This window comes from Thunnus albacares, chromosome 13 (assembly GCF_914725855.1).
Source record: "Thunnus albacares chromosome 13, fThuAlb1.1, whole genome shotgun sequence".
NCBI lineage: Eukaryota > Metazoa > Chordata > Actinopteri > Scombriformes > Scombridae > Thunnus > Thunnus albacares.
The window spans coordinates 4,172,237-4,189,069 of NC_058118.1; the positions used below are offsets into that span (position 1 = coordinate 4,172,237).

Below are 16,833 nucleotides of genomic sequence, written 5' to 3' on the forward strand. Positions count from 1 at the left end.
TTAAAAACAGATTTAAAAAAGCTTGTTGGAAGTGGATCAAGGGGACTGGTAGAAGGCATAGCATCAGTGAGATCTCTGGAATCTACAATGGAGAAATGCTTGAAACCCCTAGCGCACGGTAGTGGAGGAATGTCATAGTTAGCAGTAAAGTTAGTAATTGGGATATTGGTGTTAAGAATTTTGTCGTTAAAAATGATACAAATTCATTGCATTTGGCGGTTGAGAAAGTATCAGAAGAAACAGCAGGGGAGGGGCTAATGAGTTCATCAATGGTTGAGAAAAGGTGTTTTGGATCGTTTTTGTGGGTGTCGATAAGAGTTGAGAAGAATTATTTTCTGGCCTGTTTCAATTAGCTTCTGTTGTAGTTCCTGAGGGTGTTTTTGAAAATGTCCCGGTCAATGTGCAGTTTTGATTTTCTCCACCTCCTCTCAGCTTTTCGGCAGTCTCTTCTGAGCTGCTTTATGGTCCCAGCATTTCTCCATAGAACACTTAGAAAGTTAAAAAAAGATCCTTGATAACTAAAAACACTCTAAAGGCACAATGCAGCACAGGATATTAACAGCAGTTCTAAAAAGGTGAGTTTTGAGAAACTTGTATAGTACAGTTGTAATAGCAGGATGATTATTTTATGGATTATCACAAACCACTTGTATGCATCTGGTAGTGAACCACTTATCTTATAATATGTAAGAGTACTTAGACATCCTCAAGTCCTCATAAGATGGAAGATGAGATTTGTGAGCGTGGGGAGAAGAATCACAACAAAAAAAACGAGGCTGAAAAAATGAGTAGCATATCCTTACTGTATATCTTGAAATGTGGATCATTTCCCCTACAACATCCCATCTTCGAGACGTTTAGAACATTCTTCAAACCACTTGATTAAGAAAAAAGCGTGAAGTCGTTTCAAAGCACTCCCAGATTTCTTCTGATGTTTTATGAAACATAACTTTTTAACATTTGGGGACTCCACAGCAGATTAACATTTTAAGACTCCGGACTAAATTAAAAGACTGGAGATGCATATATTTTGGACCTCTGCAGTCTTGAACACACCAGCACTTGTATCCAGGATTTACACGGTCTGTGAAGGCCTTAGTGTGAAGGTCAATCAGCCATGACAAAGCGCTTTGCTATGAGCTAATTATCCATGTCCATCCAGGAGCGCGCAGGAGAGCTGTCCATGGTGCTGAAAGGCAGGGACGTGTCATCCATGGCAAAGTCCATTCATTTAGTAGTTATTACTTCAACTAAACTAACGTTCAACAATGTAATAACTATCAATTAGCACAAGAAATTGGTCAATGAGACAAATTATTTGACTTGTGGATCTCTGAACTATCAGCTACTATCAGGATCTTTAGTCATGATGGGACTTTAGAGATATAACTGCGAAATAAATGTCTTCCGAGTCTTTTTTCTTTAATTTTGCCTGGTCCTTGCTCTCGATTATAATGAGAAAAACAACCTTGGTGGATCCCATTTGCTCTCATTCTTTGGTCTTACTAAACCCGCACAAAGCCAAATGTCCTTCAAATAGTATACAGTATATATTCCCCCCCGGAAACTCAGTGTAGTGTCAGTGAACTGTCTCTCTCTTCAGTGATTTACGAGGGAGATCGTGGTCCAACACAGGGTGCGCGGCGATAAAAGACACGCTGGATATGACGCTCGGTGTCAGAAGATAGGCTACAGTATATACAGTGAAGCTGTTTATTATACGGCCCCCCTGCAGTGCGAGCTGTGGACTGCTGGACACGATTCACCCGTTTGCACAGTGGAGGAGCTGTGACGCGTTTAAATCACCAATGCAAATGAGACTGCTACCCCTCCTCCTCCTCCCCATCACCTCCTCTTTCACCAACACACACACACACACACACACACACACACACACACACATACACACACACACAAAATACACACACACACACACACTGCCTGTGCTTTATATCGCCGTGCCAGCCTTTCAGAGCGACGGAGAGCAGCACTGGCTGCTGAGAGGGAGAGAGAAAGAGAGAGAAAGAGAGAGAGAGAGAGAGAGAGAGAGAGAGAGAGAGAGAGAGAGAGCTTATATAACACCAGCTCTGGGAAATGCTGGAGAGCTGAGGGGACCTTCAGTGGACAATAAGCGGGGGAAACAGCGATCATAACGGCCATAAACTGATAAGTGATCGCATGATACAAGGATGCAGTGCGTAATACTCCACTGTTGAAGGTAAGCCGCATGTTCAAATATCCTCTACTGTAAATGGTGGAGGCACAGTGAGAGGGTTTTTAAGATGGAAGACCTCGGATTCTTAAATAGGTGATGCGTGTTTACTCTCGCTGTTTATTCATTTCTCTTTCAACCTCCCATCCACTCTGAATCAAATCAGACATGGGTATTTTAGAATCATTTCTTGCATGATAGTGAGTTATTTTATGCGTACAAATGTGCAGTTGAACATAACTTGGGCACTCGGACTTGATCATTGTACAAACTGTTGCTTCTATCCTCGGGAGCACCGCACCCCTACTTTTTTGGAGGGGGTTTGAGGCTACAGTGAGTGTGACTGCACAAGATAGTCCACAAGAGGCCTGAGATGAAAAGTAGAGCTGAAGGGCATGACGGTGTGTGACGGCCACTGAGACGACGAGGCATTAATGGATATCATCAGATGAGAAGGAGGGGAGACTGTATTGTTGCGTTTACACTCCTAGCTGGTGTTATATGGGAATCTCTATGGGCTGCACGTACAATCAGCTGTGTCAAAGAAGGTGACGAGCAGCAAGTGACCATAATGACAGAAAACACAGGCAAAAACACACAAGAGCAGGTCAGAGGTGCACTTCACTGCTCCTCTCATCAAAGTATCAGGCTTGATGAAACAATGAATACTAGTGTGTTTGACATAATAATTACTCAGAAATCTTCAGCAGTTAACATCTCATCGCTGCATGTTTTTTGTACTCATCACTTATTCATCTCTCTACAGATGAGGCCAGAGATGGTCTGCATACTGCTATGATAATCCCTATTTCATAAGCACTCCTAATGCGCTCTCCAGACAGTTTTTTATCACATGATGTCATTTCCCTCTGATAACTGAGACTTAGATTGTGAAGCTGCCGGTGTTAAGATAAATATTATCTAACAATGCTGGAATCTGCATTGATAGAAAATCCAGCTTAAAAGCCACATTATTAAAGATTGGTGTAATATCCTAATTTTCTTGTTTTCAAAAGGCTGATTTTATTTTTATGTGGTAGAATAGCACAATCTCAACACACTGATAAAAACAGGAATTGCAGAACACAACTTCAGGCAGGGTTTTGAATTAAAAACAAATGACAGGAAAGAAAGCAACCAAGCAGCAGACACCAAGGGATGTGTTGTAAGATGCTGCAAGACAGAAACACAAGCCCATATGTCAACATGGGCTGTGCATCTAATCCACCAGGCACATATTTTCCCTTTGATTGTGCCCACATACAGAGAAATACACTTTTGCTTTAAATCCAGCTGTTTATGTTTTTTTTTGTGTGTGTGTGCCTCAGCTTTTCCCCGAGGATCATCCTGGAGTCAGTGACCACAGCCTCGGATATTAAATCCCTCTCTGTTGTAAACACATCCATTGTTCCACTGCTGCTATTGGGCTCTGTGGCAATGAAGGACCAAGACCAAATGTCTACACCGTTGCCAGATGCTGCAGGTCTTTCCAAGATTTTGAAGTTGTAAGTAGGTTACAGATCCATTTTCTCATTCCTAATCCATGAAATGGCCTTCCACTGAGGTGAGAGACGGTAACCGGTGTGGGAATGGTGGCTCCCCTCTACAGACTGCACTGCTTCTTGAAGCGGGCTCAGATGCTGCTGCTCTGTCTGGGTATTGCCTATCTTATGGCAGGCAGCATCCTGCTCCTGCAGCGCTCCAGCATCAGAGTAGCCCAGCCAAACCTTGCAGGCCTGCCGCCCCTGCTGTCCCTCGCAGCACCTCCTACCGTCCTCAGGGCTGCAGGCCTGGGCGTGAGGGCACGCTCCAGATGGGCCACCGTTCAGTCTGTGTCCGGAGGGGGAGCCAAGGCAGGGCGACACTGGCCTGCTTCACGAAGCCTGGGGGTCCAACACTTGCATCACCGCTGGTTTCACAGTCTACTGCCAGAGAGTCCAGAGCAGAGAGTTTCTCCCCACAGGAGCAGCAGACTCAAAGGTAAGTAACTACACAGACCTAGCAGCTGTTTCTATGAATACAAATGTAATAGTTACTGAATTGTAATGGTTTACAAAATTGGATTTGTTTTGTACATTGAGTCCAAGTTTCATCTCTAAAAGATTACTACACTGATTTGGTTTTGCTCTCCTGTAACATTGTAGGACTCACAATGGAGAGTAAAAAAGAGGATCAAAATTGACGAACCAGAGATGATATGCTTTATTTATTATTTCCCAGACATTCCTCTTCCTTGTCAAAACAATACAATACAATAACTCTGCACAACACTCAGCACACAACACTCAATGCAACTCAACCACTGACAGTTCAGAGATGCAGGTGTGCAGTAGTTGCTATTATAGCCTGGAGCTGCTAGCCTCTAGCAGAGATGTGGAGTGGGCTACAGATGTCTGGCAACCTCACTTGTTTCTAACTCCACACCCCTCGATTGTTTTCATTTTCAGAGTTTTAGTGTTCAGCCCCAACTGACACTGACTCAAGTGACATCACTTGAGGCAATTTATCAGATTTCATGCAGCTCCCTCTGGAGCCACAGAAGGCTTTATACTACTTTATTCACACATGAAGTATACTCCCCAACACCTGAAAACACATGCTGATGTGAAATATCAGTGGATTTCACCTTTAAAGACTCTGACTTGTAGCCTCATAAGACTCTCAACAGCTAACTAGCCAGCAGGCAGAAGAAGCCAGGCAACCAGTGTTAATGTTAACATGTGACCATTGGCCACTGCTTGCCCTCATTACATTAATTAGTGTGCAAGTGAGGTGCTAACAAAATGAAAGTGATAGCTAAGCCAACCGGATACTATTTTTAACTAGCTGAGCAGCATTTTGTGAATACAAAATGAATATTATTCTTCACCACAAACTACTGTCTTATTTTTTAACACTCATGGACCGCCAGTATAGCTGACTGGTGGTTGTGTGGCCTCATCACAACAGCTAATGTGGTTTTGCCAATCATTAACCGTCCTTGTATATCTGCAGCCAAGGTTGTGTACCTCTGTTGTCTTTGAAGCTCTCTCAACTATAACACTATATCCTGCTATCTGAAATAGAGCAGCGGAAGGGAGGATGTGTGAGATTGAAATATCCTAGTGAGGACTTGTTGACTGAGACAGCGGTTTTCCTGGTGAATAATATATGAAGGAACAAATCTACAAGTTTATTTTCTATTTTGTGATTTATTTTTTTTAGCTCGGTTGGCCTGGAGCCGAGGTAATGCACTCTCTGCACAGGGCTCACATAGCACGCTCACAACAGGCTTCATTGTACATTCATGAACAGATAATCATGACCTTAAAACATTTAGAAGAGCTTCATTATACATTTATATGACATTTTACGTGTGGGTGCTTCAGATCTTGTAGATGAGGGATTGTGCTCACTGATCCTCTCAAAACCAGAGAGGGAAAAGACAGGCACCAAAGTAGCTTCTAGAAAATAAATAAGCAATTATGAAGATAAAAATGATAAGATTCCTTACTTGCATTGTGCTAAGAAGCCTTCGCCATTACATGAGTGCTTGAAGATATCCTTGATTACTCTATTGTTTAACGGTGCCTGTCAGAGCTTTTGCCATTTTGTTGAAATGATGAATACAATGGAATTATCTCCAGTGGAACATTTGTTCTTCCAGCTCATTCTTGAAAAGCATCCTGCAAGAGCTCTTAATCCTTTTTTAAACAGACACTACATAACTGCTCAGTCACTAAGTAGTGTGATACAGATGAAAAATGTTAGAGGCAGGAATGAGATCAGTTTTAGTAACTGCCATCTGGCAAAGGTTCTTTTTAAAGTATTACCCAGGACATAGAATTAAATTACCCAGGTCTATTTTGCCACATGTCCTGGAGGAGTAACTGGCTGAAGGTTTCAAGAAAAAAGCAAGGGTCACTATCTGCACTATAGGCATGACAGGGGTATCAATGTTCTCATCCAACTCTCATCAAGAAAGTGAATAAGCGCGTTTCCCAAAAACACATTGATCAATAATGAAAATAATCATTAGCTGCAGCCTCAATTACACCAATGTCAGATATCATCCCTGATGTCTTTCTAAAAAGAAAGGCATCAGAGCAGGGAAATTAAGAGGATACTGGTAAAGTGTTTGTAGTCTCTGTGAGTCAAATACAAATGATACAATTCTAAATCAGGACTATAATAAGCTGTTCAGCCAAGTTTTACAATCATTTTAAACTTTTATACATCCAACACAAACTTGTTATCCAAATCTCACAGATGATGCCTCTGGACATGTATCTGTCAAGCTCTATGGAAAGTATTGAAAAATAAGGAAAAGAAAGAAAAATAGAACATCATATAATCTGCAAGATTTAAGGCCTGCAGTTCAAATCAAAAGCCGATGTTTGAATTATAATATCTTTAGGTGTATTATTTTTTTATTTTTGTCCCTATTTGATCTTTATTCCATCTTTGTTAACTGACTAATATGACACACTGCACAAAGCAGTAATAACATTACACGACTGGATGAAAAAGTTTGCACATGCTTTTCAAGTCTCAGATATTCATAGATTCAGGAGACCTATCTATTCAAACATTTTATAATAAAAGTGGAAGATGCATAATACTTGGTGTCTGCTGCTGGAAATTTTGTGCCTCGCAGGGATGAGTCACAAATTCCTTGATATGTAAAGTACATATCAGAAGTATTACACGGCCAGAGATGTGCAGAGGGATCAGAAGTAAGAAATTTTTACAGGGGTTTCACAGCAGGAGCCAAATTCTCTGTGTCTCGATATTTGATTTTTATGAAGTTTGTGTTGATTCTCCTGCAAAATTCAAGAGACATGCAGGTGATCTTATTGTACATATATATATGCTGATGGATTTAGGAGTCTCATGCAGTCGCTGGGTATTTTGGGTTTTTCAGTGTTAGACGCCCTGTTGAGATGATCCTCTCTGACCCTGGCTTTGGTCAGCACACCACGTGTTAAAGCCCCTCTGCTGTGGTTTGGATGACCCTCCTCACATCAGTGACAGTGAGGATATTATAGACCCAGCCAGCAGAGAGACCCTCCTCAGCCCACTTTAATGGACACACACACTGCTGCCTGTGGTAGTGGCATATGTCCTCATACTTGGTCATCCTGTCATTGGCTTCTCCATCCAATCCTGCAGGGAAGAATCAGCTCCAGCGCAGCCATCTGTCTTAGTGTTTAAGAAAGTGGCACAGTGTCAGACCTGAGTGCAGTCATTTCTATGATGTCTGGGAATTTGGGCTGCTTCCCTCCATTAACCCCAGCTGCAGCTGCCTGGGGCCTCCTTCACTTTGATTAAAGCAATGACCTGCCCCGCTGGGTGGGTGAGGGAGGTAGGGGGCTCACCTGGGGTGATGCCTCTTGAGATGGTTCCTGCCTCGGACTTTGGCAGCGCCTGTCTCTTAGTGCTTTCAAGCAGTAGCTGCTGGTGTTCTCCAGCATTTGTCTCTTAAGGCACAGGCGGCTGGTGACTCAGCCTCGCCCCAGCACAACAGGCTGGATGGGCTTCAGAGGACATTGCGGACTGATTGAATCAAATTCGATATGGTGATGCTGGGCCTGCCAGAGATTTCACGGTCCATGGCTTGCTTCCATCTTGTCTGTGCACCTTACTGCCACATCTCTTCAATTCTGAGAGCATGCTTCTCCTCCAACACTTTTTAAATCCTCCCTTTGACCATTATGCTGGTAGTAAACAGAAAAAACGAAATCCTCAGTGTCCTTGAAGCCTTTAAAACATCTATGAATACAGATTGATACAAGGGATTCTAAAATAAACCTAAAAGCCAACAATGAGGAATTATCTGCATGTACCCCATACACCAATAGATAGACTATAATCTGTTCACAACTGTATGGTCAGGAATGAGTAAAAACATGTAGCATATAACCTCAAAAATATAACGGCCTCAGACCCAAGGGGCGAGATGTAAATGAAGTCTGCATACAAAAGAAATTCATATGCTTCTCTCCACACAGAGACTGATATTTATAAAGAAGACTTTTATGTGTTAGCTGAGCTGAGTTTGATGTAGCAATGTAGCAAATACAAGGATAACATCAAAGACTGAATTTGGATGACATTTTATATGGAGCCTTAATCTTGTCAGCACATCATAATAGTCTGTCGTAGCCTATTATGTCTTATAGCCTTCTTTCTGCAGGGGTGATTTTTATTCTAGTGCAAGTAAATAGGTTCACAGTACTACAGGAATAAGAAGAATTTATATTGGATGATAAATTAGGTCTTGTTATAAATTAGTTGGATATTATGGCTCACAATACTGTGAGTAACTGCTGACGCAAAGACTGCATTGGCAGGCATAGAGGACATTGCCAGTGCCAGACTAAAGACAGAGGAAGTCTGGTTTATGTCCAAATCAAGTTAACGAGGAGTCTGTCAACATCCATTTATGGCTAATTGTGGGAATGCAATGTTTGAATTTCGGTGTTTAACACTGAACAAAGCAGATGTCTATTTTTATTTTATTTTGTGAAACAATGATTAAACCTAAAAACCCGAGTAATCATCTTCATATTTAATGTAATTCATGTTATTATGGCTTCAACTATTGATTCTTTTCATTTATCTGTTTTTTTATTGATCAGTAGTGTAGTCAATAAAATGTCAGAATAAATTCTCATCACTATTTCCCAGAACCCAACATGACAGCTTCAGATTGTGTGTTTTGTCCAATTAACAATCCAAAACACAAAGATATTCAATTTATAATCATATAAAACAAAGGAAAAGCAGCAAGTCCTCACATTTGAGTTGCTGGAAACAGAATGTTTAGTATATTTACTTGACAAATACTCAAATGCATAATTTATTGTCTTAATTGTTGTCAGTTAATTTGTTCATAGATCCACGAATCGATTAACTGGCAAATTATTTCAGCCCAAAATGTTTTGTTAGAGCACTTGCTGAGTGAGCGAATTTTTCAGTCTGAATGATTTTTGTCTCTGTTTTTTTGTTTTTTGTTTTTTGACACATGCAGGAACCTACATCGGTTGCTTCCTGCACAATGCCAGTGATCGAGCCCTGGGAGGAACCATGCTTTATGACCTGCGCAAAATGACCAGTTCTCTGTGTCAAGACACCTGCTCAGAAAGGTAATGCATTCGCGGCGGGCTCCTGTGAAGGGACCACAGAAGGCCTGCTGTTTGAGTAAATGCTTTGGATCTCAGTCTCCTCCATGAATGCCTCCTGTGTTTCGAGCCAGCGCAGAGCCAGGTGGCTGGATGACAGTAAAAGATGAGGGGGTGAGAGAGGGGAGAGTGAGGAGCAGGCCAGGACAGAAGGCTTGATCTGTTGCAGAAGAAGGAAGGAGGGAGGTGTGTATGTGTGAGAAAGCTTAATGAGCTGACAGCAGTTGGTGAATAAATTGGTGGTGAGGTATGTACGTTCCTGTGGCTATGGTGTGAAAATCTTGTGATTGGGTCAGAGTGAGCTGACTGTGCAGCATTGCAGCATTGAAAATGTGGATAGGTAGGTGGATTTTTCAAAGCAAACTCAAGGAATGACCTGCTTGAATTATTCCTTTTAATATCTTAAGGAAGTAGTATAACCCTGCTGAAACAGAACAGCAGAAGACAGATGGATACGGTCAGACTTAGAGTTAGTGCTCACATCTCAAGCCCACCGAGCCCCCCCTCCCACCACCAACCCCCATCCACATAGAGAGCACTCGTGCTCGTTACCTGAGCAGGCCAATTACCGCGATGAGCAAAAAGTAAAAAGTCAAGACAATTTATGAGGAAGCTTCAAAGGACATATATGAAAAGGTCAATTTTGATGAGGTCTCTGTCTTTCCTTATATGGGTGGATAAAGATGGAGGAGGCGGGATGAGTCATAACAGCCTTGATATGTAAAGCACAGATCAGAGGTGACCGGAGTTCAGCTGGAAAAAGGCATTACACGGTCAGATGAGTGCAGAAGGGAGAAGTACTGACAAATATCACAGGGGACGTACCATACTGCAGATATGATGCTGGGAAGTTTGAGTTAAATGATAAGTTTGAAATGTTAACTAATGTCCTGTGGGATGGCTTAGCCTGAGGGCAATAGCTTGAGGTTATGGATTGATAACTGTGTGACTATTGATGTGTGTGTGTGTGTGTGTGTGTGTGTGTGTGGTTAGTGGGTACCAGTTTGCAGGCCTGGAGTATGGAGCTGAATGCCACTGCGGGAACCGGATCAGTAGCCCGCGGGCTCCTGAGGAGGATTGTAGTCTGGTGTGTCGGGGTGAGAGGGGGTCCCCCTGTGGCGGTGTGGGCCGTCTCTCCATTTACAAGGTGGAGGAGCAGCTGCCAGGTCACAGAAAATGTGAGTCAACTTCCCCTCAGGGAACACACAGGACAGTTTCTATTTGTTCTTTGCACGAGCTGCACAGTGGGTGACTTCACAGATGAGCGAAAAAATAACTGAACTTTTGAATAAATATGCATTTTTTTTGTTCTGTTCAAAGGTAAAATTAGCTAGATTTTCAAGGATAAAAGCACAGACACGACATTATGCACTGATTCTGTTTTTCAATCTTAGTCGCTTGTAGCATTCAATATCTTTAGAGATAAGCATTCAGGTTAGAGACAGCCATCTTCCCGTCTCCATGAAAAGCTGTAAGCCAAGCAGCTTTCATCTACATTCTAATTTTATGTCTTTTACTCATCTCAGAATGTGTTGAGAGCTGAGATGTATCAGCATGTCTTGGACCTCAGTTTAAAGTGACAAATCTTTCCATCACTGCTCTGATTGTCGTTATTTCTGATTGCTGTGCACCTTTAACACTCACGTTCTGGAAAGAGTGATGTGTAACAATGATAACCGGTAACCGTGAGCTGTCGTCAGCAGTATAGCTGCATCATAACTGCTTATTTTACAGAGTTTTGATTACTGTGATTTAGATGTTTATTATTCTGTTTTGTCATATGAAAATGTAGTTGATGTAATGAAAAAATGTGATGAGAAAAACAGAAACAAATCGTGCAGCACCTTTATCCTGTCCTTAAGGCACTAAATGTGTATTAATCCACAGCTGAAAATAGTCCCCAACAAATGCACTATTCAAACTTGTATGATGTTTAAGTTAATTAAGGAGCCTCTCTTAAAATACATTTTTGTGACTCGTTCTTCTATTATTATTATTTTAATAACATAGATTTTGTCTTCAGTAGGAATCAGTGGGCTTGGAGCTCAGTGTCACAGACGTGTGAGGGAAGTAGAAAATACTGAGAGACCGACACAATGATTTTGTCTTTTCATTGGATTTGTTTAGAAATATAGAAAATCACCAGCCCTATCTTTTAACAATCTTTGCTTTGTTGTATTTCACTTCATTACTTCACTTGTGGCAAAAGGATTTTCTTGTTCATAATGTAAAATAATTTGGGCGAAGCAGATGAGTCGAGTCATTCAAATGAGTGATGGGACTCTGCTTTGTTGTTGTCCCACTTCATGATTTCGGCTGATAAAACAGGTGCGGTTTTGCATAAAATCATGCTTAGAACAGCTTTAAACTTGATTGATGACATTTGTTGAAGATTTCCTCAGTGGAGAATATTCTATGAGGAGGAAACTGTAGAGCACAGACAACTTGACATGAATTCTTACACTGTAGTCGCATTATTACTATCTGACATATCTGTTCCATGATTTACGATACTGTACATTTCATTTAAAAGAACAAGATATGAAAGAAACATGTCAGCATATACCCAACTATTACAACTGTGTATCAGTCAAACCAAAACGCATTCTTTGGATGTTGTCATCAAAGTCAAATATTTGATATCATATAGATAATTAATATTTTTGGTTGGAAGACTCAACATCTCCAGAGATTTGCAGCTGAATGGTAAATGATTTATAATACCATGATTCAAGTCAAATATAGGGATATAATCAAGGCAGAAACACTTTGAATAAATGGTCATTTAAATTCAATACTGATTCCAAATAACACTTTTTGAAAATCTGTCCATTTATTTATCAGTAAGCCCTTTATTTGCCCAGTCGCTGGTCAATGGAGGTGAAACTTATCAAATACATTTTTTTTAGTCTGCCACTAGTATGCAGTGCAGTGTGTGCAGCCTATAGGCTATTGTTTGTTATATCCATGTGTATTTTTCTCCTCCCAGTCAGAAATGTTCATTACCGCGGTTGCTTCAAGTTGCCGAAGAACATCATCGGCACCTTCCCCGTGGACTCTTTACAGCCCAACCTCACTACACAGTCCTGCATCGAGACCTGCACAGACAAGGTTTGAATTAGTTCCCTGAAATCAGAGACCTGATGATCAATTGATTGCACAAAGCTCTCTGTAGTGTACCAGCGGCTCTCCACTCCCAGGAGAGACTCTATAGCTCAGAGAACCGTCTCTGCTCTGAGGAGATCACACAGGAGCACAGAGATCTTTGGATTTTGCTGAATACTTAAGGTTTAATGTGCCTCTAATGAGAAGGATATAGTCTAGATCCTGCACTGGGTTGTGACTGCATGCAGCTGTGTCTCCTCCAAAATCAGAAATGTCTTGTATAAATACTGCATGTCATCTGGTTGTGTCTGCAATTTGATTTATTCTCATTGTATGCATGTATATCTGACTGTGTGATGATGAATAACTTCTCCAGAGAAATTCACTACAGTGTCTGTCCTAGTGCTTCGACGTAGAGCATTTTGACCTTCTGTAACTGAGAAAATAATGAACAAAAACAAAGCGTGGAGTGGTGATGTGATGCAGACTCTCATGTTGAACTCTGTGTGCTTTTGGTTTGTAGGAGCTCCTGCTGGCTGTGTTCAAGAAGCCGCACTGTTTCTGTACGTGGACGTCCTCTCTCTTCAGTATCAACCAGCAGTCTGAAAACCAGCAGTGTGTGGGGAACACTGGTCTGAACCGCACCAGCACCTCCACACCCACAGCTCCCACTGAGCATGACTACTACCAGGTGTATCACACACCTGTCCTTGGTGAGATATTTGTTTGAGTACAACACTGTGTCAATCATCTGCATGTGACAGGGTCGTGTTTAAAACCAAACTCTAGTCATGTAAAGCCTCTTGCAGATTGGTTTAAGAGAGGGAGATGGGACAATGTAGTAATTAGCAGACCGTGTCTGCATTTTAATCCTGTTCCATTCTGCCATGTCTGTAATTTTTATGGATCACACACAGCAGTTAAAGTTCCAGCCTCTCTTTCCTCCTGTAAAATGGCCTGTAAAAATAACCTCAGAAAAAAGCAGTCTATTATTCCCTGACTGTGTCGGTGAATATTGTGTTTTGAGCTCTATGCCTCCTCACTTTTTGATATATTCTGACCTGGTGCAGTTCTGCTTTATTTTGTAAATAAAATTGACTACAACAACTCTGTCCTTCTAGACTCCAAGTGCAAAGAGAGGATGTTTTTGCCTCAGAGATCCAGCTCCCTGGTGGCTCTTTCTAGTTTTCCTGGTGCAGGCAACACCTGGGTGCGGCACCTGATCGAGCTTGTGACTGGCTACTACACTGGCAGCTTCTATTTCGACGGCACACTGTACAACAGAGGTGGGGACGGCACCGCCTCACTGTTCAAACGAGCTTTTGAGTGAGTGCTCAGTGAGATATTGCCTTGCAGCTGACCATTATCAATTCATTTATTCATCTATACCAGGTTTCAAAGGAGAGAAGGACTACTGGAAGAGTGGCCGCAGCATCTGTATTAAGACCCATGAGAGTGGTCAGAAAGAGATTGAGATGTTTGATTCTGCCATCCTGCTGATTCGAAACCCTTATCGGTCTCTCATGGCTGAATTCAACCGCAAGTGCGCCGGACATTTAGGACACGCCACAGATGCACAGTGGAAAAGCAAAGGTAACACAGTCCCACCCACAAAGACATGATGGCTGAGTGGATCTGGCTCTGCTGAAAGATACTATAGTTACTGCTGCATAATGTTATGTTGTTGATGTGATAACAGTAGGCCAGAGGGCATTCAGTGATTGTGACTGTGAGTACATCATGAAGCCGTTTCACATTTACAGTGAAGACCGCACTCTTCAGTATTACAGCTTTAACCATTGTCAATAGCATATAGTTCATGTGATGTCTGAGAGGTTTTCTATTAAGTGGTCTGCAAACACAGGAATAATACAGCTTTCATGTTAAGCACAAACTGGAAAATGTCATACTTATGAGTCATAAAAGTCCACTTGAACAGCACTTCAGTCATTCCTTCACAGAAAATCACATGTTGGACATAGCGTAAAAAGCCACATGGCACAATCTTTAACAACAAAAGTTTACAGTATTTTTTAAAGGGCCAGTTCACCCAAATTACAACAGCAAAGAAACATTTCTCACCGTACCTGTAATGATATCACAAACACAAATTTAACTTATGTTCCCAAATCTATGGTGGCACCTAAGGACAAAACAAATACAAAAGCAGAAGCACAAACATTAAGGAAATTGTAGTAAATATTACTACACATGCTTTTGCTTTTATGTGTTTTGTCTTTAGGGGCTACTGTACAAATCAATCTTTTGAACCCTGTGAAGAAGGAAATTTTGCATTCTGAACTTTCAGAGATCCAACAGTCATATTCACAAATCAAATCATATCTGGTTGAAAGTAGCTGTTGTCTGAATGTTCCTCATCTGTGCCCTCTCCCACCTGCAGAGTGGCCAGAATTTGTCTCCAGCTACGCCCCCTGGTGGGCGTCCCACGCTCTAAGCTGGCTGAAGTTTGGACGCCGCCTGCTGGTGGTGCATTACGAGGAGCTGCAACGTGCTCTTCTCCCACAGCTCCGTCTCATCACAGCCTTTCTGAACATCACAATGACTGAAGAGAGGTTGCTTTGTGCCCAGAGCAACCAGGATGGCCATTTCAAACGCTCAGGGGCTCAGCGGCCCTCCTTTGACCCATTTACCCATGACATGAGACAGATGATTGACTCCTTTATCGGTACTGTTGACCAGGCGCTGCAGAGCAGGAACTTTAGCGGACTTCCACAAGAATACCTCCCCAGATGATGATGTGAAAAGGTCATACATGTAGTTCTTTAAATGACTGGTTCAGCAGGGGTTTGCCAAAGAGAGGTTCTTCACCAAGTGCTCTGTGGGGAACACACACACGAACACAGGCTGATGTAAGTGGACCACCTGACACTTTGATAAGGCTGATGTACTGTGAATGGCTGTAGAGTCGCAGAAACACACTGGAGGTCACTGGAGAAAACATGGCAATTCATTGTGAAATCCAATGGGGAACACAGAAGTCTGTGATGAAAGCTTCAGGGCCAGAACTGCCTCTTTGAGAGCAGCAAATGTGATGAGTACTCAGAGAGGATTTGACATGATTTGTTGGCCAACAGAGTTGGGATTATCTAGCAAAGTAGCCGACACACAAATATGGGTGTAAATCAAAGATGGACTCATTTTGGTTAAAGAGGTTTTCTCTGTGGCTCTTTAATATTTCACTTTAGTACATATATTGTGTTTTTAGTATACACCCATGTTAATAACAGTTACCAGTCATACTAACATAGGTGACAACCACAGAAGCATTATGCAGATTATACTGAATTTCTGTGTGAATCCACTGGTTGCTACAGGTTTGCAATCACGATGGATAAAAGCCTCAAAGCTGCTAGATGTGGCTGTATGGACTCTCCATTCTACCAGTATGACTGTACATGAACTCAGAAATATGTTGATCAAAGTGAAACTGCTTTCAACTGTAAATAAAACATTTTATTTCATTAAACGCATTCAGTTTGAATTGTGAGAGAAGTTGTTTACATTTGCATTAATTGAAATGCTTTTCATTTAAATGGACCAAGGTGAGGCAGTATAGCACTGTCTCAACAAGGTTTGTGTATTTAGCTGTCAGACTTTCACACTGAGGCAGTTTGTCAGAGCACCTCCAGTTTAAAGGACAATGTTGAGCTGGAGGAAAACAAGCACTCATGTTCACTGTACAAATCAGAGTAAAATAACTCTCACTTGTTCAGATACTGTACAAGTATATATCTACCATTTTAATTACTCCCGATAAAGCCTGAAAGAAAAGTGCCACCTGCTGGTTAAATGCAATGACACTGCAATGATGAAACAAGCTTTAAACATTTTGAGGCATGTGTACCTGATTGTAGTTCATAGGCAGAGAGGATGGCATGAATACTGTATGACAAATATGACACAATTTTCTGAATTCCATGATGATGTGACTAAGATTTTTTTTTTTTGAAATAGGAACTTCAAAAATTAGTGAGAAGCTGTCTGTAATAGTGTTAATTAGTAACAACAAATATAATAGAGTGACACATGTAAATGTCCAAAGATCACAATGGAGGTTTGCTTGTTACTCTACAAGGAGATATACAATGTCATTAACACTTGTACAAACTAATGCAAGTCAGTACAGAATTGCTTCCCTGTTGAAGCTTATGCTTTCTAATTTTGGTTGAGACTGATTCATTGTATCAGGTTTTACACTTGAATGTAATGAATTCCAAGAGAACATCATGCACTCTGGTCTCATATTCAGTCGGTAGGATTCATTGCAGGGCTGTATTTCCATCATATTGTGTTCACTCACTGTCACAGAGGCACAGCCAACTACAGATTCCA

General features: G+C 41.5%; 1 protein-coding gene across 1 annotated transcript; it reads left to right on the forward strand.

The window, feature by feature from the left end:
• Window positions 1-1,999: 1,999 nt before the first annotated feature.
• Window positions 2,000-15,967, forward strand: wscd1b (WSC domain containing 1b). The gene is made up of 9 exons (XM_044369613.1): window positions 2,000-2,218; window positions 3,541-4,192; window positions 9,225-9,339; window positions 10,369-10,553; window positions 12,365-12,486; window positions 13,004-13,193; window positions 13,602-13,766; window positions 13,873-14,073; window positions 14,882-15,967. The coding sequence occupies exons 2-9, from the start codon at window positions 3,802-3,804 to the stop codon at window positions 15,232-15,234; spliced, it is 1,722 nt and encodes a 573-aa protein (XP_044225548.1). The 5' UTR covers window positions 2,000-2,218; window positions 3,541-3,801; the 3' UTR covers window positions 15,235-15,967.
• Window positions 15,968-16,833: the final 866 nt, after the last annotated feature.